This window comes from Thalia democratica, chromosome 9, assembly GCF_965202585.1.
Source record: "Thalia democratica chromosome 9, ktThaDemo2.hap1.1, whole genome shotgun sequence".
NCBI classification, from domain to species: Eukaryota; Metazoa; Chordata; class Thaliacea; order Salpida; family Salpidae; genus Thalia; species Thalia democratica.
This window is the reverse complement of record NC_139173.1, coordinates 14,955,608-14,974,936: the sequence shown is the minus strand read 5'-3', so window position 1 is coordinate 14,974,936 and position 19,329 is coordinate 14,955,608. Positions and strand designations below refer to the sequence as shown.

Below are 19,329 nucleotides of genomic sequence, written 5' to 3'. Positions count from 1 at the left end.
TTTATTTTCTAGATGGTAAGTTTATTTTACTTAAAATAAAGTTTTAATACACAGCTAAGAACGTTCTCTGGAAGTTTACTATTTAAATTAAATGCTGCAGTCAAAAAACTGTTAATAATTTATGCGAGAGATTCATCTTTCTCTTTTTTAAGAAACGAAAAAAGACTTACAACTGTTTAGTCTTGTTTCTATACTTTATTTTTTTTAGAAGGTGTGAAATAATTTTTAACTACTAATTGATACATATAAAACATTACTTAACTGAAAAGTAAATAAGAAAAACTCTATAACATATAAACGTTTAAACTTAGAAAAATATAGTAAAATACAAAAATACTGTGCATAAAAAAAACTTAAATAATAAAATATTGATAACTAATAGAGAGAATGACATAAAAAACAAAAAATGTTGTGTATTTTTATTCAATTCATAAAAAAAAAATTCTAAGAATAAAAAGTATGTATTTTATCAAAGTAAAAAAAATTGTACATTTTATATAGCAACTGTTTATATACTTCTACTTTGTTTTTAATGAAGTTTTCAAATGGTTAAAAACTCAAGTCAAACATTATTGGCTGCTATCTGTAAAACAAAAGTATAGTCAGATAACTTTATATATTAAGTTTTTATCAAATATAAGTTTAACAAAACTTAGTCATCTGCTAATTTATCATGAAGTTTACAGTCTTTTAAATTTAGCAAAAATATACGTTATTGTACAAGTTTATGTAACTTCATAAATACAAAAAATTAAATAATAAAAGTTAAACTAAAAACTTAAAATTATCTATGAAAAATAATACATATTTAAATTATTCTAAATACTTAGTATGTTAATTTCTTCTAAGCTTTGAGAAATGTTATATATACTCAGAAATTTTTAAACATTATAACGGTAAAATAAAAACAGCAATATTTTTCTACGAACTAATTTACTATTTTTGAGTTTAAACGGATTTAAACTGTTTTTAAGACAAAAAATTATATATATTTTTAAACTATAACAAAGAAGATACCATCATATACCATCGATTATTTTCTTCAATTCATCAACAATAGGCTTTGCAAACTCAAAAATCTCATTGAAGTTTCGTAATCTGAACAAGTTTTTTTGACTTCTAAAGCTACCATTTATTAGTTTACTGTATCGATTCTACAAAAAAATGTTAATTATAAATAATGTTACCGAGACAAATAACTAAAAACTATTTTTTAAGAACTAAATGAAGCTTTTTTATGGTTTATAAAAGATTTTTTGTTTAAAATCTACTTTTAACTGCAACCATTGCGTTTCTATGCATTTACATCTTAATAAATTATAAATGTTTTTATATTTTTCATTTCGTTTCTAAAATTTGTTTCATAGTTTATTCCTATAGTAACCAGACCAATCTAGATATTTTAAAGATTAGCTATAATCTTAAATTAGTTCGAAAACACTAATCAATTTGTAATTTAGCATACCGATTGTATAATAAAATTTATTATAAGGACTTTTTTTAAAAAACATACTTTACACCAAAATTTAAATATAAATAAAGCAAGAAAATTTCTACAAACGTTTTAGCTGCAACTATAATATAGTATATATGTATATCAAATATCTTAGTATTCATTATATTATTACTTTTTATGTTTAAAGCATAACGTTATTTTTTAGCTAAATTTAAGCTTATTTAAAACGACAATTGAAATAAAAGTTAAGACTGTTTGTTAAAATATTAGAAAACTATTTTATAACTAATAAACTTATAAATTTTACAAGTTATATCTTAGTTTAACATTTAAAAAATCTTTTACAAATACCTTGAAATGTATAGTTTCATATGACTATATAGAATAACTTTGTATTTAAATAAACACATAGCTTGAATCGTAGCATATTATTTGTAGTATAACTAACTAAGTTGTACTGTTTGCTACCAAGTTCTAAAGATAATAGGACAATATTACTTCTTCTTAGTTTAGCTGCTTCAATATAACTTTGAGTTCTATCTCTAAACCTTTATTAAAAAGCATAGTTTATCTATCAATAAAAAACTTAAAATAGTTAATTTTAGTTTACGATAGATTCTAAAAAAATCTAGAGTTAAATGAAGTGAAGTTATTTTAAAGTTAAATTATACTATTACGTCAAAACTTTTAAATTACATAATTACACCCTATAACTTTATATATAACATAATTTTTAACACTGTTATTATAAGTTAAAGGTTTTGGTTCACCATCTGCATAATCATAGAGTTTTTCTTCTATATAAAGTGGTTAAAAAAAGTTCCAGGATGATAAAAAGTTATTCTGGTTTCCAAACCTACTACCCTATAGATTTACTTTAACCTTTAAAGTAGAACTTTTTTTTTTCAAATATCAAACTTTAAATAACATATTTTAATAAATTAATAAATATATTTCAATGAGCTTTGTTAAATAGATTGATTTTATTGAACGAAACATTGTTTATTACTTCATTTTTGTTTAATTAAATAACAACAGTACTTGATATATTTATACATTTGTTTTGTATTAGTTAAAATAAAGTTAAACTTGTTAGTTAATATTTACCTTCCTAAAGTTAACAGAATTAAAACTTTTTTTTCACAACTATCATTAGACGATGATGATTTTTGAAAATTCTCATAAGCTAAGCGAAATACAGAAGCAAGGTACACTTTTCGCTTCCTTTTTTGTTGAACATTGCTGAAAGCTTCCTAATAAAAAAAATATATATAATATAATGTTAATCAAAACTTACAAAGAATTTTTTCTCACCAAAAAAAAAACAACATCAACTTATGTGTCTTGGTGGTAGTGACTACGTGAAATAAACGTCTCAAAAGTTTCACTTAAAAATTATCAGCATCTGCCAAAAATCTTAAAAGCTCGTTTAATGGTCTATTGAAAAAATCCGGAGAAAACTTATTTTTGTGCGATTAGAAAACACTTAGTTTACAATCATGAAAGTGCCAGTGATTACGCTTAAATCAGTAAATTTTTTGTAGCAGAAATAATTGAAAACAAACCAATCGATTGTTTAGAATAATCTACAAATTTTCACTGCACATCATATTAGTTTAAAACGATTTTAGGTTCAAAGTTCCTTCTTTAATAAACTTTTAACAAACTATTAGCCAAGAGTTAGCTGCTTCTAATAGTTTGTACCAGGCACGTAGCTTGGTACGTTTCTGAAAATCTACAGAAACGTAAACATTTGTGCGCGAAAAAACTTGTTTTTCTGTCGATAAGACCCTGTTTCTTTAGATTTAAGTATTCGTCTATACTTAATTTTGCACACCTGAGAGATAATTTTTCTTTTTACGGTACTCTCTAGCACTTTTAGTGTCGTAAATATCGAACAAATTGAATACATCTAAATTGTATACAAATTAGTTGGTGTAGATTTATTTTATCAAATAGCAAACTATTGTAAAAAAAAATCCATTTAAAAGCTGTAGATTTAGTTTAAATTATTTGAGAAAATAAAAAAAGTAAGTGTGAGAGAGGATCTTGTAATATTAAAATGTTTGTGGTCGAGTCAAAAAGAACTTAACATTTTTTGAAATTTACATCTTTTTTGTGTTACGAAAGACCAAATACAGATAGAAGATATATGACAAGATAAATATTTCAAAGTAGGTGAACCTCAAAGTAAACTAAAATTAAGAATTAACTTTTGTTAAAACCAAACTGACTATCTGAGTTGAATGTTTTAAGATTAAATCTCTGTGGTTGACAAATATACAAAAATAAAAACTTTTGAAACAGTAATTATAGTATCATTTCCTAAAGTTTTATCATCAAGATTAGAATCTAATAAATCAGAAAAACCAACACAATAAGACATATAGCTTGCAACAAGAAGAAAAATTGAAAAACTCAACAAAATAAACATTTTTTCAAGAATAATATAAACAAATTGTATTTTTTTTTTATGTTTTAGAACTTTATTTTTTATTCAAAACTTGTTTTAAAGATTTTATAAATGCTTAGGCTACTTAAGGTTTTTATTTTATCAAGATATAAACAAATTATAGTTTTTTTATTTGTTTTAAAGATTTTATAAATGCTTACCTTGGCTAAAGTTTTTATTGTTTTTTTTAGCGAAGTTGAAAGATTTAAATTGTACATTGTTGCCACACAATCAAAGTATCCTGGATAAACTTAGGATACTTAAAATTTTATTTTTGAACTCAGGCTGACTCAATATAGTTTTGTATTATCTATGAAAAACTAAGGACAGTTTTAGGTTTGTTAATAATGTCATAACAGATGTTTTTCTAGATTTGAATGAGATTTTGCTGGCTAGTTTTAATAAATTTTTATTTTATAACCATTTTTGAAAAAAAAAACATTTATAAATTTGAAAAGTTAGCCATATTTCAAAAAATAAGAAGAAATATTCAAGAAAAAAAATCCTGGAATTGGTGTTGGTCATAGGGTAGAGCTGTTGTTAATACCTATTTTACTTGTACTTTTATATTATTTGTTTACAATGAGTTTGTTTTCTTTGCATAGTGTTTTATTATATGAAGACTTTTTCAGAGTTTTTTGGTTTTATTCTTAACTTTCAAAGGTTTTTCATTATCTCTGTTTTTTTCATCTTTATATTAACAAGTTTTGAGTAGTTTACAAAATTACAAAAAATTAAATTCCGACATTTGTATTTTCTAGTTAGCTTTACATTTTGAAAAATATTTTTTGAGTTTTATTTGTATTACTACTGTAAACTTGGTACACTATGTGTGGATTTTAACAAATTTAGTTATTTTACAGATTTTTTAAAACTAAGTTTAAAAGCTAAGTTTTCTAAGGTTAAAATTATGCAAATATCATTTGAAAGTAAAACCGCCCACTTGGTATCATTGACAATCAAAGCTATTAACAAAGTCAATCAATCTAAGATTCAGCTTGTTACAAAGAGTTCCAGATAAGTACTTCAAGAAAAAGTTCTTTGAATGATGTTTTCAGACAACTATGTAAATTATAAAGTTTGTTTCAACTTGTTTTTAAACATTACTGTAAATTTCTTTTTCTACAAGCTTTGTTGTTTACAATATGAAGATTTTTGTATTTTATATTTACTTTAAACGTATCAAGAATATGTGTTGTATCTGTTGTCTTAAAATAAGTTTGTAAATTTTAAAGTGGTTTACTATATTTATAAAATATATCAGTTTAGTTCTCTAATCTATGTTTGATAAATGATAAAATGTTTTCAAATAAGTTTTATATAACTTTTTCAATCTAAGAATAAAGAAATAAGTTAATACTGTTTATTTTAACAAGTGTATAGTTGTATTGTTAATTCATAACAAGTTTAAAAAAAAAACTAATGTATTTTATGTTTAAAAATATTTTTGTTTGAATTTATTTATATGTTTTACATTGTATCTGAAAAATATTCATGTTTGATATTCAAAGTTTGTGGTTATTCAACTAAGTTGTTTTATTTAACAAGTTTGTTTTGTAAAAAATTTTTTTTTTCTTTTTTACAGCTTAAATTTTTATGCTACCAAAGCTAGTAATAACATTTACAAAGACGTATACTCTTCCTTTCTTTGTGAATTATTTTTGACACAATAAAGTTATTGTACAACTGAATGTTATCTAATGTTGTGAACTTTTAATTTTGTATCTCTTTTGTTTTTTATTCAACTCCTAAAATTTATGATTTTTATCTTATAAAAGCAACAAATTTTGCAAATGTTTTCTGAATTGGGGAAACTGCTTTCAAAGTTATACATTTTAGGCCTATCAGTAATACTATTAATGTTAAATTCTTAATTATGTAATATTATTATTGAAAGGTTTTATAGGTTCATAAAAATTTAAACACATAAAGAATTATAGGGGGTCAAGAGCAGTAAAAATTGCCTTGTATTCAGTTATTCATTATACTTCAACATTCAATTAATTTTTAAACTTTTAACAAAACTGCATACTTTCATATAAAATTAAAGGTAATTAAAACTACTCTATTCCCGTTATGACGTCATCACACGTTATTCTTGTTTTTTTTTTGCAAATTCGTAACTTTTTTGAGCTAGCTACGTCCCTGGTTTATACTAATAGACTTATTGGGTCATTAAACACATAAAAGAGCCTTTAAGTATGCCTTAGTTATCATACACTGATTGAAATGATTTTAGTTACAGCTCCGCTACAAGATAAAACAGCAATGATAGTTAGAAACACATTAATGCAAAAAATTAGTAGGATGTTACGAAGTGCTTCAGATTGTTATGTCTGACATTATAGGCGAGCTTAGAAAAAAACTAATAAAAGAAACGTTCAAAAAATAAGTTATTGAGCAAAAGAGCACGTATGCGAAAAACCACAGACCAATGGGTACGTAGAAAGCTTTAAACGCAAAATCAATTTAGTTTTTCAGTCCCCGTAGATAGGACAATTTCGGCATTTCACCTACCGTTGATATAACTAATATCAACAACACTTGCATCGAAGGCTGCTCCTTTTTAACTATAGCTCAGTATGCGGTAGAATGCTATTCAAAGATTATATATAATGTATTATTAAACTAGATTAGTGCAAATACTTAAATCAAGAAACCGTCCCCTTTTGAAAACGCTGTGTTTGTCAATTTACTGGTTGATATCAGAAACAGGTTCAAAAAGCCTATTGATGCATAAACATATTTTTTGCTAAACTTTTCTGATTGTAGGTACTTGTGGTTTAAGAAATGTAAAGAAAACAATAGACAATAATTTTCCTCTTGAAATAGAGATCCCGGTGTATTGTTTTTTAAAAGTCAAAACATATAATATTTAAGAGAATGTCAACAAAACTAAAAGCTTTTCATGAAATTAAATATTATTTGAAGTTTTTGTAAATATACTATTGTAAAACTAAAGAACTTTTGTATTAAAAAGACTAGCATTTTTTAGAAAGCGTATAAAACTATTTCTGGTTTTTGATTGCGTGCAAGTTAAGATAACAATAATCGTCGTGCTGTACGTCGAATGTTGAAAATATCTAGTTACTAATAAAGCAATTCTAGTCTAAAGTAAACCAAGTTAGAGATCATTCAAATTACGGAGCAAATAGTTAAATCAAACTTCAATTGAGAAAAGTCAAGTTCGAGATGCTTCAAGTTACAAGTAAATCAAATCACTTTATAATCGTTTTGAACTAGTCCGTTAAAAATCGATTCTTTAATTTTGCAAAAGTTTTGAAGCAATTTTACAGCACTTTAAAGTTTAATTTGTTTTATTGTGATAAAAATTTTAATTTTGTAGTTTTGATTAAAAATAAATATTTTTGATAATTGGAATTTTTTCACATTAATTTTTCAAGTGATTAACTGTGCACAATCTGCTGGATTCATAAATATTATATAAAATAAGTCAATTGAAACAAAAACTTACAGAAATTTCTGTATGCCATTTATGTTCTCCTTGCTGAAATTCAGTAGAAAGAAAATCCTCTTTTTTTGTTCTGTTTCTGTTAAAAGTATACGAATAATTTCCTTTCAAAACTATCATATTAGGGTTTCAAACTTTTAAACAATCTGGTAGCCATATAATATAAAGTTATCTTTTTACAATTTTGTTTTTTTTTATCATTTCTTAGAAAAGGTTATTTTACTTTCTTTAAAACTTTTTAAGTATTAACACTTGATGTTTACCTATAAGTAGCACAGTTTACTATCATTTACCACCCGCGTGCAATTCCCACCTTAAGCAAGCCCCATACGATCAATTTCCACCCGATTAATTCCCACCCGAATCAATTCCCACTTGATTAATTCTAACCAAGTTGTTCGTCACTTTTGCAAGTATTTTTTTGCACGAAGCGTCACTTTTGGACGATTATCACCTTTTGCATGACGTCACTTTTGAACAATTCGTCACTTTTGCACACATGATGTTTTTGCACAGTTTAAAACTGTCAATATATATTGTTTATTAACGACAGCAAAAAAGAGCGCTCAAGATATTTGGTCCTAGGACCTTGTGCACGAAAAAACCTTTTAGTTAGAAAGTCGTACACCACTTGGATACCTATAACGTCATGTTATTATAAAACTATATTTAAAAGTAAATAAAGCTAAGTTGAATTGAACATTAAAAAAATAAAATAAATCTAAAACTATATTTTACTTTCTTTTGTACAAAAACTATAATTTATTTAGTAGAAAATATATTAAAATCTTTAACACTTCAACAGTGTTTTTCGCAGTCGAAAGTGACTTTCTTTCTTTTCTCTCAAATTTATTTAACTTAAATTCAGTAACGCGCTTGTTTTGGTGAGTTAGTTTTCAGTGTCTTAGTTGATAACGCTTATCAATTGCAAGGTGCTGTGTTCGCATCGTATACTTGTACAATGGCGACTGTTTTTTATATGAACTTTTGTATTAAAGTAGCTTATTTTGTGTCTTTCAGTCAGCAGTTGTTGTATTTTTTATCACATTTTCTATTCATCGTAATACAGCTTTTTGTTTCTAAGACTCGATTTCTTTATATACTATTAGTTTAAGCAATCTAACAATCTTACTACTTAATTAGTCTAAGCTTAAATGGTAGTCTAAGTTTAATTCGCGTTTCAAAAATCGACTTAGCTAAATAACTTAGCTAAGTCAACTCTAAACATTTAAGTAACCGTCACCGATATTGTTATAACGCGTTAAGTCAGTTGATATCCAGGTTCGCGTATCTAAGTAACAACTTTAAACATCGGTCGGTCGGTAAAAATCAAAATAATCTTAACCTAAAACTAAACTTAAAACAATGTTTATTACTAACTAAAACTTACTTTGAAGTAAATTCAATCTTTGCTTGTTTATTTTTTTTAAATCTTTTTAATAGAAGTCAATTTAAAGACTATTTTAAGTCTTGTATTACAGGCAAAAATTTAATATAAAATACATAAACGCACAAAACACGCACGAACCAGGATTTTTTACAATGATGTTAAATTTTATTTTTTAAGTTTATTTGTACAAATGTTTAAAGTATTTAAATTTCTTTTTAAAAAGCTTCTTAATTGAAACTTTTTTTAAGTAAAACAACAGTTTGACAGTTTTACTTATTTTATGCTCGTTTAACAGTATAGAAGTTTAAGTAATTTTTATTTTTCTAAATGTTTAATTTATCATTACAGCTTAAAGTTGTGCTTAACTTGTATGTTAATGCATGCTACAACTTTTCTATACTTAATCTTAAACTATTAGTTATTGTTAAAGTTTTAACATAAAAGTAAAGTTAAGTCAAAAAAATGTTTAAAGTATTTTAGTTTATAACTGTTTGCTCCGTACTGGTGTAAGTGCAGTTTCAAGCAATAATTTAAATAAATCATATTTTGTTACATAATCTTTACCAATTCGTGTGTAAATATTTTTATACATTTTTATTAAAATAACTTTATGTCTTAGAAACTAAATCTGTCGTACAACTTAGAAGTTATTTGTTTTATAATTGATGTACTGATTTTTGTTCTTATGTGCCTTTTAGTTTTTTTTTTTGTTATACATTAAAGTCGACGTAACTTTTAAATTATTCATACTTTAACATATTAGAAAACATTTAAAGTTACCGACTAAAACTATTTAAACTTATTTATATTCTTTTTTGAACTATTGTAGCAAGTAGTAATTTTGAAGATTAAAACTTAAACTAAGTTTAAAATATGGTATAAGTTTTGTAGGTTAACTCCAAGTGAAATTAAAAAGAATTGCATTGCTTTTATTGTCAGCAGTTAACTTTTCTTGAAAAGTTATAACTTTGTCAGACTCTTTTTTGAAAATTTTTATGATATAACAGCGTATAGTTTCGAGTGGTTATTCGAACCGAGTAAAATAAAAATAACGAATGTCAAAACAAAAATAGAAAAGTTACTTAAAAAAAAACTAACATTAGGTAATTTGTTCTCTGAATCGTCCGTATTTTTATGATACTAAATTTTACTATATATTTTTTACTCTACTTAAAACAGTTTTCAATTAGCTTTTAGTAGTTTTGTATTTATTTTATATCAGACTTATTTCAATTAATATTTAAGTATAATTTTACATTAATACGTAACTAATAATTAAGCAGGTTAAATTTACATTTAACACAATTTTAGTTGAACTTTTTTTCAAAATGTATTTAGATAAATTTCTTTAACCTAATTTTATTAAATTTAAAAAAAAAATCAGCCATGCAAAAGTGACGACTGGCGCAAAATGTTGCACCATTAAAAAATCAATATCATGCAAACATATCGCTTTCTGCAAAGTGCAGCCATAAAAAAGTGATAATTTGTGAAAAGGTGAAACCTATGCAAAACTGACACTATGCAAAAATAATTACCCGTGCAAAAGTGATGCTATGTAAAAGTGACGTGCTAAAGAATTGATTCAGGTGGGAGTTGATCGGGTGGGAAATGATACGGGTAGGATTTGATCCGGTAGGAAATGATTCGGGTGGGAAATAATCGGCTGGGAATTGATTCGGTAGGTAATTGATCAGGTGGGAATTATGCGTGTGTTAAAAGCTACTGCGTTGTAGAAATAAAGTTAAGCAAATTGAAGCCTATGACATTTATCTTGTGCAAAACTTAACCTTTATCGACTGATTGCTATCAAGTACAACTTTTACTACTTTTCAAATTTGGGCTTGAATTTTGTAATTTAAGATAAGTTTTTATATAAAAGTCATATACTTCTAAAATTAGTCCAGAAACTTTTTGTGTGAAAGATTAATACTTTCTCATCCAATATATATTTAACTCGAAATATGATTTATGTTTAAAAAGTATTAGTATTTAAGCAAACAAACTTAACTAGCACCATAAAAAGCTGTTTTTTATACTTTAAAAGCTATGTAATTTAATATTTTAAGTTATATCGATAAAACACAGCATAACTAAAGTTACACAAAGTAACCTTAAAAAAAACTAGGTTTAATAATGCAATGGTATTTTATTTATTTAAATAATTTTAACTTTTTACATTTGTTTTAACAGATTAAAATTACCTTGAGTCAAGCCAAATCGATAATGTTTTTAATGTTTCAAATTGTAAATTAAAACTGTTTAAACTCGAAAAGTTCATATTTGTCTGCACAACTAGGACTTTACTTTAAATACCTGTTTTCGAGTATCGTTGTATAGTATTTCTTGCCGGTGCATTTAATTACTTCTGTTTATCACATATGTATAACTTAATTCCCTTTTCCATTACTCTTTGTTTTAAAAGTATTAACGTTTGCCCAGTGTATCTATTATCACAGTAGCATTCATATATGTGTATAATGTTTTTTTTTGTAATTATTTAGCTTATTTTCCATTGGATTAATAAATGATTTAGGTGTGAACATTAGTACGGAAACATCTATAAAGGTATGTTTTTCTCATGATTTCTTTACAGTTCTCTTAATTTGCTTAGAATTAGGATAAGTATTCAGCCCTTTATTAAAATAGTCGGATAGCTTGTGATAGCTTAAAAAATAAAAACTGGTTAAAAATCATTTAAAAAAGCTGTTTCAATCCTAAAAACAAATACAATTTCGTATAAAACAGATTTTTGTGATAATAAAGACATATAAAAAGCAGAAAATGTTTTTTTCTTAAATAAAATAAAATATTTCTAAAATGTCTTTACTCTTACAAACAGACACAATTAGAGAAGTAATAAACAACACATTAGGGTGCATCTGTTGCCCCTCAAAAATGAAAATTTTAGAATTTTGCTTATCAAAAATGTTTGACGTTGGGAAATCACTTAAAAAGACAGCACAAAAAAATCAGCTTCCTATCTTTAATTTTGCTGAAGCAAACTATTTTTAAAATTTTGCTTTATACCAGTATATTTAAAAAGGGAAAAAAGACTGCTTGACTAAAGGTTTATTTTCTCCTACGTTTTTTGAGATAATTACCTGAAACGGTTAGGAAATGTTCCTTGCAATATTTAAAAAAATCTGTTTAAACAAAGTTTAAAAAAATAAAAAATAAAAATGTTATGAAAAACTAACGATAAAAGTACAGTTTTATTTTTTATTTTTTATTTATATTTTTATTTTTGTTTACACAGAACTTTTTAAATATGACAAGAAATTTTTCCTAACCGTTTCAGGTAACTATCTCAAAAAACGTAGAAGAAAATAAACTTTTAGTCAAATAGTCTTTTTTCCTCTTTTTAAATATACTGATATAAAGCAAAATTTTTAAAAGTAATTTGTTCCAGCAGGCTTAAAGCTAGGAAGCTAATTTTTTTGTGCTGTCTATTTATGTGATTATCCAAAACATTTAGAAAAATTACTAAGCGAAGTTCTAAGGTCGGGGCAACAGATGCACTCTACTACACATAACATAAATATGGGTAGGTGTCAAATATGCACGTAGAGACACTTTTGCGCGAAGGGTCACTTTTGCACGAAGGGTTCACTTATACACGAAGGGACATTACTGCACGGCATCAATTTTGCACGAGAGGTAATTTTTGAAGAAGATTTAACTATCCCGATTTAATATCAATGTTACTTATATACGCAATTCTGGTTATTATCTGACTCCACGCGTTATAAAAATATCGGTGACGTTATTTAAATGGTTAGAAAAGACTTAGCTAAGTTACTTAGCTAAGTCGACTTATTAAAATGTGAGTTAAGTTTAGACTATATTTTAAGCTTAGCCTAGTTAAGTAGTTAGATTGTTAGAATGTTTAACTAATTTTATATAATGAAATCGAGTCTAGAAACAAAGATGTATTACGATGAATAAAATAACGATATACACAATAACAAACTGTAAAATAACTACTTTAATTTAAAAGTTCATACAAAAAACAGTCGACATGTTACTTAAAAAGTAAGAAGCGAACACAACACTTATAGCAATCACGTTAACACTAGCACGCTTAAAAACTAACTTTCCAAAAATAGCGCTTTATTGAATTTAAGCGGTTTTAACTTTGAGAGAAAAGAAAGAAAGGAACACCGCTTTCGACTTTTAGAAAAACAGTGCTAAACTGTTACTAAGACATTTTTGCACGGGTTAAAATTTTATTTTAATTTATTTAATTCTTTAATTAATTTTAGTTTTGTATTTCTTTAATTAATTTTTTTTTTCTCTATTACCCCTAACCATTACCATCGGTCGGTATCTTTTTTTTTTTGTTTATTTTTTCTTTTTTCATCGTTTATTTTATTGTTATTTTTAACAAAAATTGCTATTAGTTATTATTCGTTTTTTACTTTTTACTTTTACTACCACTATTACCCCTAACCCTCACCGTCGGTCGATAACTTTTTTTTCTTTTTTTTTAATTAATTAAGTTATTGACAATTTTTTTTTTTTTTTTATTGGTTATTTTCCTTTTTTATTTTTACTATTACTGTTACCCCGAACCCTTCCCTTCGGTCGGTAACTTAGTTTTTTTCTTTTTCATTATTTATTAATTTATGTTTTAGTATTTTTTTCCCCTTGTACAAAAATGACCCTTCGTGCATATTTGACCCGTTCCCATTCTACATATACAGCTTATAGTCAGCAAAAAAGAAGAAATAAAAGAAAAAGTTAAACAATTTTTTTAATATAAAAAGATATTAATGAGATTAAAATTGCACTAAAATAGAAAAAACTGACGACCAAAATAAAATATTCATAGCTAATTCAGACAAAGATAGAAAAACCATAATTTTAAATTTGAAGATTCTATGTACAAAATGTCTGTAAACGAAGAAAAATAATTAATATAAACATAATGCTAATCAATTTCATTGATCTAATTAAAATAAAAGCAGTACTCAGTAAAAGTAATAAAATTAAAATAAAATTGAAGTCATTGATTTTATTGATCCATTACACCAACCACAAGCAACGTGCGAAAGATAAAGGTACATTAAAAAAATAAAAAGTTACCGACCGAAGATAAGAGTTAGCGGTAATAGTGATAGTAAAAGAAAAAAGAAAAACAACCAATAAAAGTTATTATTAAAATATAACTAAATTAGTTTAAAAAAAAGTTATTGACCGAGGGTAAGGGTTAGTAGTAACAGTGGTAGTAAAAGTAAAAAATAAAATAAATATCAAAAATTATTAATATAATAAAAAAGAAAAAGAAAAACATTAATTATAAAAAAAAATAATAATAATATAAAGAAAAAAAGTTACCAACCGAGGGTAAGTGTTAGGGTTAACAATTATAGAAAAAATAAAATTAAATTAAAATTAGAATAAATTAAAAATTAAATTAATAAAAACATAAAATAAATTTAATTTGTTTTGATTCCGTGCAAAATTCTTCGTGCAAAGTTGACGCCGTGCACAAGTGTCTTTGTGCAAAAATGTCCCTTCGTGCAAAAGTATTTTCGTTCAAAAGTGTCCCTTCGTGCAAATTTGACTCCAACCCATTTAAGACAGTACTATTTTCTTATAAATTTAAGACATTGTATAATTCATACTATAAATGGAACAAAACATTTGTTTTTTCGAGTTCTTAAGAAATTCAGAAAACCTTGAAGAAATTTACAAAAAACTTTTGGCAATCTTGTTTATTGATTTTAATTTTATTTTACTTTGTTTTACTTGACTTATTTTACCTTATGCTGCGACCTTTTTTCTATTTATTTGTAATTTTAACTTTTGGCCATTTTCGTTATGTGATTGAGTTGCTGACTATAAACTGTTTTTGCACTAAAATTGTATACAAGCGTGAACTTGGCTTGTATGGCTTTTCTTGTAATTTTTTTTATTCTAAAGAACGTTTTTTTGCTTAGCTTTTCACAATAATTTTCATCGAGTTGGGGTTTTAGTTTTGTAGTGGGGCCCCTTTAAAAAATTTTTTTTTTTTCAATTTTTAAGTTTGCAACGTTTTTCTCCAATATTTTTTTTTTTGATAACATACTTATTAAATTGAGTTTTAAGACGTTTTTTTTTTTCAAATTTTTTTTTTATTACATTTGCTTAGATAAATTTTTCAGAAAAGTTCCAAATTTGCACGGTTTTGGTTCTTTTTTTTACATGGTTTTATAGCAAAAATTTATTATTTTTTTAATAAGTTTTATATTTAACAGACTTATTTAATTAAGTTTTAAAATGTTATTATATTTTTTCCCAACTTATTATTATTTTTCAAATATATGAATCATACAAGTTTTACCAAAATTTTTTGTTTACGTAATTTGAGGGATTTCTTGATCAATTACTAAGAATTTAGGTAAAACTTAAATGGGTCATATATTTGAAAAATAGTAATAAGTTGAGAAAAAATATAATTACGTTGTAAAACTTAAATATATAAGTCTGTTAAAAATAAAACTTATTAGAAAAATTGTTTTAATATAAAACCATTTAAAAAAAGAACCAAAACCGTGCAAATTTGACTAATTTATTTAAGCATATGTTATAAAAAAATTATTTGAATAAAAAAATTAATAACGTAGTAGAACTCAATTTAAGAAGTATGTTTATAATAAAAAAATTAGAAAAAAAAAATTTTTAGAGTAAATTGTTGCAAAGTTAAAGAAAGCAAAAAAACATTAAATTTTTAAAGGATCCCCACTACAAAACTAAAACCCCAATTCGATGAAAACTGTTGTGAAAAGCTAAGCAATAAAACGTTCTTTAGAATAAAAAAATTCCTAGTTAGTATTAAAGAAATTGAAAATAATTGGTTTTAAAGTTTGGTTAAAAAAAATTACAAAAAAAAACCATTCAAGCCAAATTAACTCTCGTAATTTGCATACATTTTTTATAAATTGTTGTTTCTTATTGCTGTTATTAATTTAAATTAAAAAGATTAAAATGTGTGAAACTGTAAAACTGGTTGTTATAATTTCTCAACTAAATTTAACTAATAAAATTAGTATACTTAATATTTATTTTCTTGTATTAAAAAGTAATACCTTAAGATAGGCCACAACGGTTACAATTGGTGACTCTGATTTTGACACCCAACCTTCTAACTTAGGAAATGCTAATAATGCCACAATAGCAAACGATTAAGGCAACAGGACTTTAAGAGTTTCAAGCAGCAAGCCATTCAGGGTCAGTGTACCTACTTCCAGTTAGGTAGATCAGTCAGGCAACATAACTGTTAGGAGTTCAGGCTGTAAGCAAGATATGGTTAGAATTCCTACCCCATGTGAGTTGACTAAATCTTTAAAAGAACAAATAAAGGAGCTAAAACTCTAAAAGAGAGAGTTGGAGAGGCAGAAAGCAGATAAATTACTAGAAGAAAAACTCTACAAGCTTAAGCTCCGAAACCTTGAATTGGCAAGACAGATAGGTCAGGAGGACCAAGCTAATCAGAAAAAAAAAGTCAAGTCAAGAAAAAACAGATATGATGAAATACAGAGTCTTTCCACTTCTCAAGGCAACCCTCAATACACAAGGAAACCCCAAAGTTTGCAGCTATTCCTAGAAATACAAGCGGTGGGTGAGGCAATCTAGAGTTCCAGACATATTTCCTATGAGATATGTGAAAGCTTTCATTTCACAACAAGATTCATGTGACATCAATAATGAGAAAAACAGACCGTACAACCTTAGAGATAGAAAAATACTATCAATTATACTGAGAGTTTTTTGGTTAACTCTTCAATAATTAAATTTTCAAGAATTTTTCAGATAAATATTAGTTTCTTTGCTTTTGACCATCTTAAAGTTTAGTTTTTCAGGAAATGTTCAGAAGAGAATCAGCCTAAGGTTAAAAAAAATCTTTTTATTTTAGTCTTTAATGAGACTATTTTTTCCTGTGGTGTTCAAATATTTATATATTTGTGAATTTTTTTTTATTCTTAGAAGTTTTTTATGTTTTTAAAGTGAATAAAGGTGAAAGTTGTTAAGTGTTCTTGCAGATATTTTTTTTTACTTATCTTTGAGCAAGATTTATATTGTTCTAAAATGTTTGTTTTAATACCTTGTAAAATTTTTTTTGCACCATTAAAAAGATTTTTCAACAAGTTTTTAATTCTACAGAGTTCTTAAAATTTTTAACTTTTATATTTCTAACTAATTTTTGTAACAGTCAAGTTTTTTTTTAGAAAATTGTTTTTATTGTTTTTTTATGAGTTTTGATTTTTTTTTCATTGTGGAAGCTTTTTTTGTGATAGTTGAATGATAATTTTTTTTTATCTTTTGGTTAGATTCTTTATCTAGTTAACCTTAATTCAGTTTTAGAAAATTAAAATAGAGTTATGTACCTGAACAATGATGAAATTAAATTTGAAATTGCACAAACACATTTTTTACCACTTTTTCGTTGTTTTAATTGTAAGTTTTAACCTTAAAAAGCTTTTTGGAAGTTTTGATGCTTGGTTAGTATCTGAACAATGCTTTCTTAGTTAGTGTTGCTCACATAACCTATTGATCAATGAAAAAAGTCTTCTGAAATAAGTGTCAGAAAATACCACAGATGAGAAAATTCCTGTAAAATTTGTTTCACAGAGCACCACAGATAAGAAAATTCTTGCGAAATGTGTGTCAGAGAGCACTACAGTTAAGAGTTAGGTAGTAGAAAATGAATGGACCAGTCACGGAACCTGATTAAACCGTGAGTATAAGCGACGAAACTTGAATGCAGTGATAAAAGGGGACAGTCAAGCGAGAGAGGAAGCAACAGGCCCCTAACATTGTATAAGTAGAATAGACCTGGTTAGCGACATAATGACCCGGACGGCCAGTTAGTTATAGCTGAAATTCAACAAAGATACCTTCATTAAAAATTTCTACGTTTTGTAGATGGTGATTCAAAAACAGAGTAGAATAAGCCTTGTTTAATAATAGTATAAATTCGATAAACACTATGGAATTTATTTAACCCAGTTATCAGGTCTGTAATATTTATAAAAATGAGTTTAAAATTTCTAGTTGGGAAAACAACTAAGTAGTTTAAGTTTAAGAGAGATTTGAGTTGTTTTTTGCAAATGGTAATTAGTTTTATTGTGTTTAACTTTATGTTAAAGTGGTTTTTGAAAGGCTAATCGACATGTGTTAGAACTAAAATGTATTTGTAGTGTATAATATTATCACAATTCATTGTTGAAGCGTTTTTTTAAAGTGGATTTTAAATCTTGTACGAGCAATTGAAACAAAAGTTATTCTTGTTTTCAAGTTGTTCCGCCGTCTCGTCAAATAAATTATTTATCTTTTAATCAATTTACACATTTTATTAAAAGAAATTAAAATAGGATGAAGGTAGTCTTCCTCTTTTGATTTTAAAGACCGGACAGAATTGAATTTTAGATAAACATATAAGACTGTGACTGATTTTTTTTAATGGTTCTTACCATTTTTATTAATATATATTTTATTAAAATATAAATGTTCACTAAAAAATCAAAATAAAATTAAAGGCTTTTAATATTAAAACTTTCTTATAACATAAAGAGTTTTAAACACCTATAAAAGTTAGCAACTGTAAAGTTTAATTGTTTTGTTTTTAAACAGTCGTTTTAATTTGAACTATAACCGCTAATAAACTTTTTAAACTGCGTGTAAAACATTGTTGTTTATTCACGTTCGTCCTTATAAAAAATATTTGTTTGAGGTTATTAAAATTTGTTTTTGAGTTTAATCGGTTATTAAAGTAAAATGTCTTTAATTTATTAAACTTAATTTAGTTTTATTTTTAGCAACAATCTTATGTTCAAACTTAAAACTATAATATTTTCAGATGTACTATAATGACGTTGTTAATTGCTTGTAACAAATTTTATTGGCATGTTTTTTGTTGTTGGAAATCTCACCGTACTTATAAAAACAAATTTTAAATGAGGTCATTCGAGCTATTAAATGTTTTACTCGGTATTTAAAATCTAAAAAAAACAACTTTGTTTAAAATTTGTTAAAATATTAAAGTTTTTAAAAAATAAGTACAGAGTTCACAGGCTATATATTTTACGAAAACAAGTTTAAACTTTTGAGACCCATGTGAATGCTTGTTTTGTCAACTAATTCGTGGAAAATGTAAAAATTCTTTTATGTTAAAGCTTGTAGAGAATTACTTTGCATTAATTGGAGCGATAAATGTTTCTTACTTACTTTGAAACATAACAAACTTTAAAGTTAAAATACAAACAGACTAATTGACTAATGTAATGTTGTTGCTAACTAATAGCATATAAGTTTGTAAATTTAATTTTTTTTAAATGTTTTAACTTAATTTTAAAATTGAAATCAAGTAGTACATTCTAATTGCACTTTCGCACGAACGGTTCGAGAAACGAAAGGCAGGAACAAATCGGCGAGGAGCGGTACGAGGAGACCGAGCTTTATGTACGAGGAGATGAACGAGGAGATGTACGGAGAGACGGATCAGAGGATTCCGTAGCGTCAACAGACCTCTTAGGTGAGGCCAGGAGACGGATCAGAGGATTCCGTAGCGCCAA

At 25.8% G+C, this 19,329-nt stretch overlaps 1 protein-coding gene across 1 annotated transcript in view; it reads right to left on the bottom strand.

Annotated features, from left to right (window-relative positions):
• Positions 1-400: 400 nt before the first annotated feature.
• Positions 401-19,329, bottom strand: part of LOC145843955 (uncharacterized) — a 67,346-nt gene continuing 48,417 nt past the window's right edge. The window contains exons 11-15 of the mRNA XM_082951242.1: positions 7,384-7,459; positions 2,564-2,709; positions 1,905-2,004; positions 1,028-1,154; positions 401-583 (exon numbers count right to left, since the gene is read on the bottom strand). Of these exons, the coding sequence (XP_082807368.1) occupies positions 570-583; positions 1,028-1,154; positions 1,905-2,004; positions 2,564-2,709; positions 7,384-7,459 (463 nt within the window). The 3' untranslated portion in view covers positions 401-569. The remainder of the gene's footprint in view (positions 584-1,027; positions 1,155-1,904; positions 2,005-2,563; positions 2,710-7,383; positions 7,460-19,329) is intronic.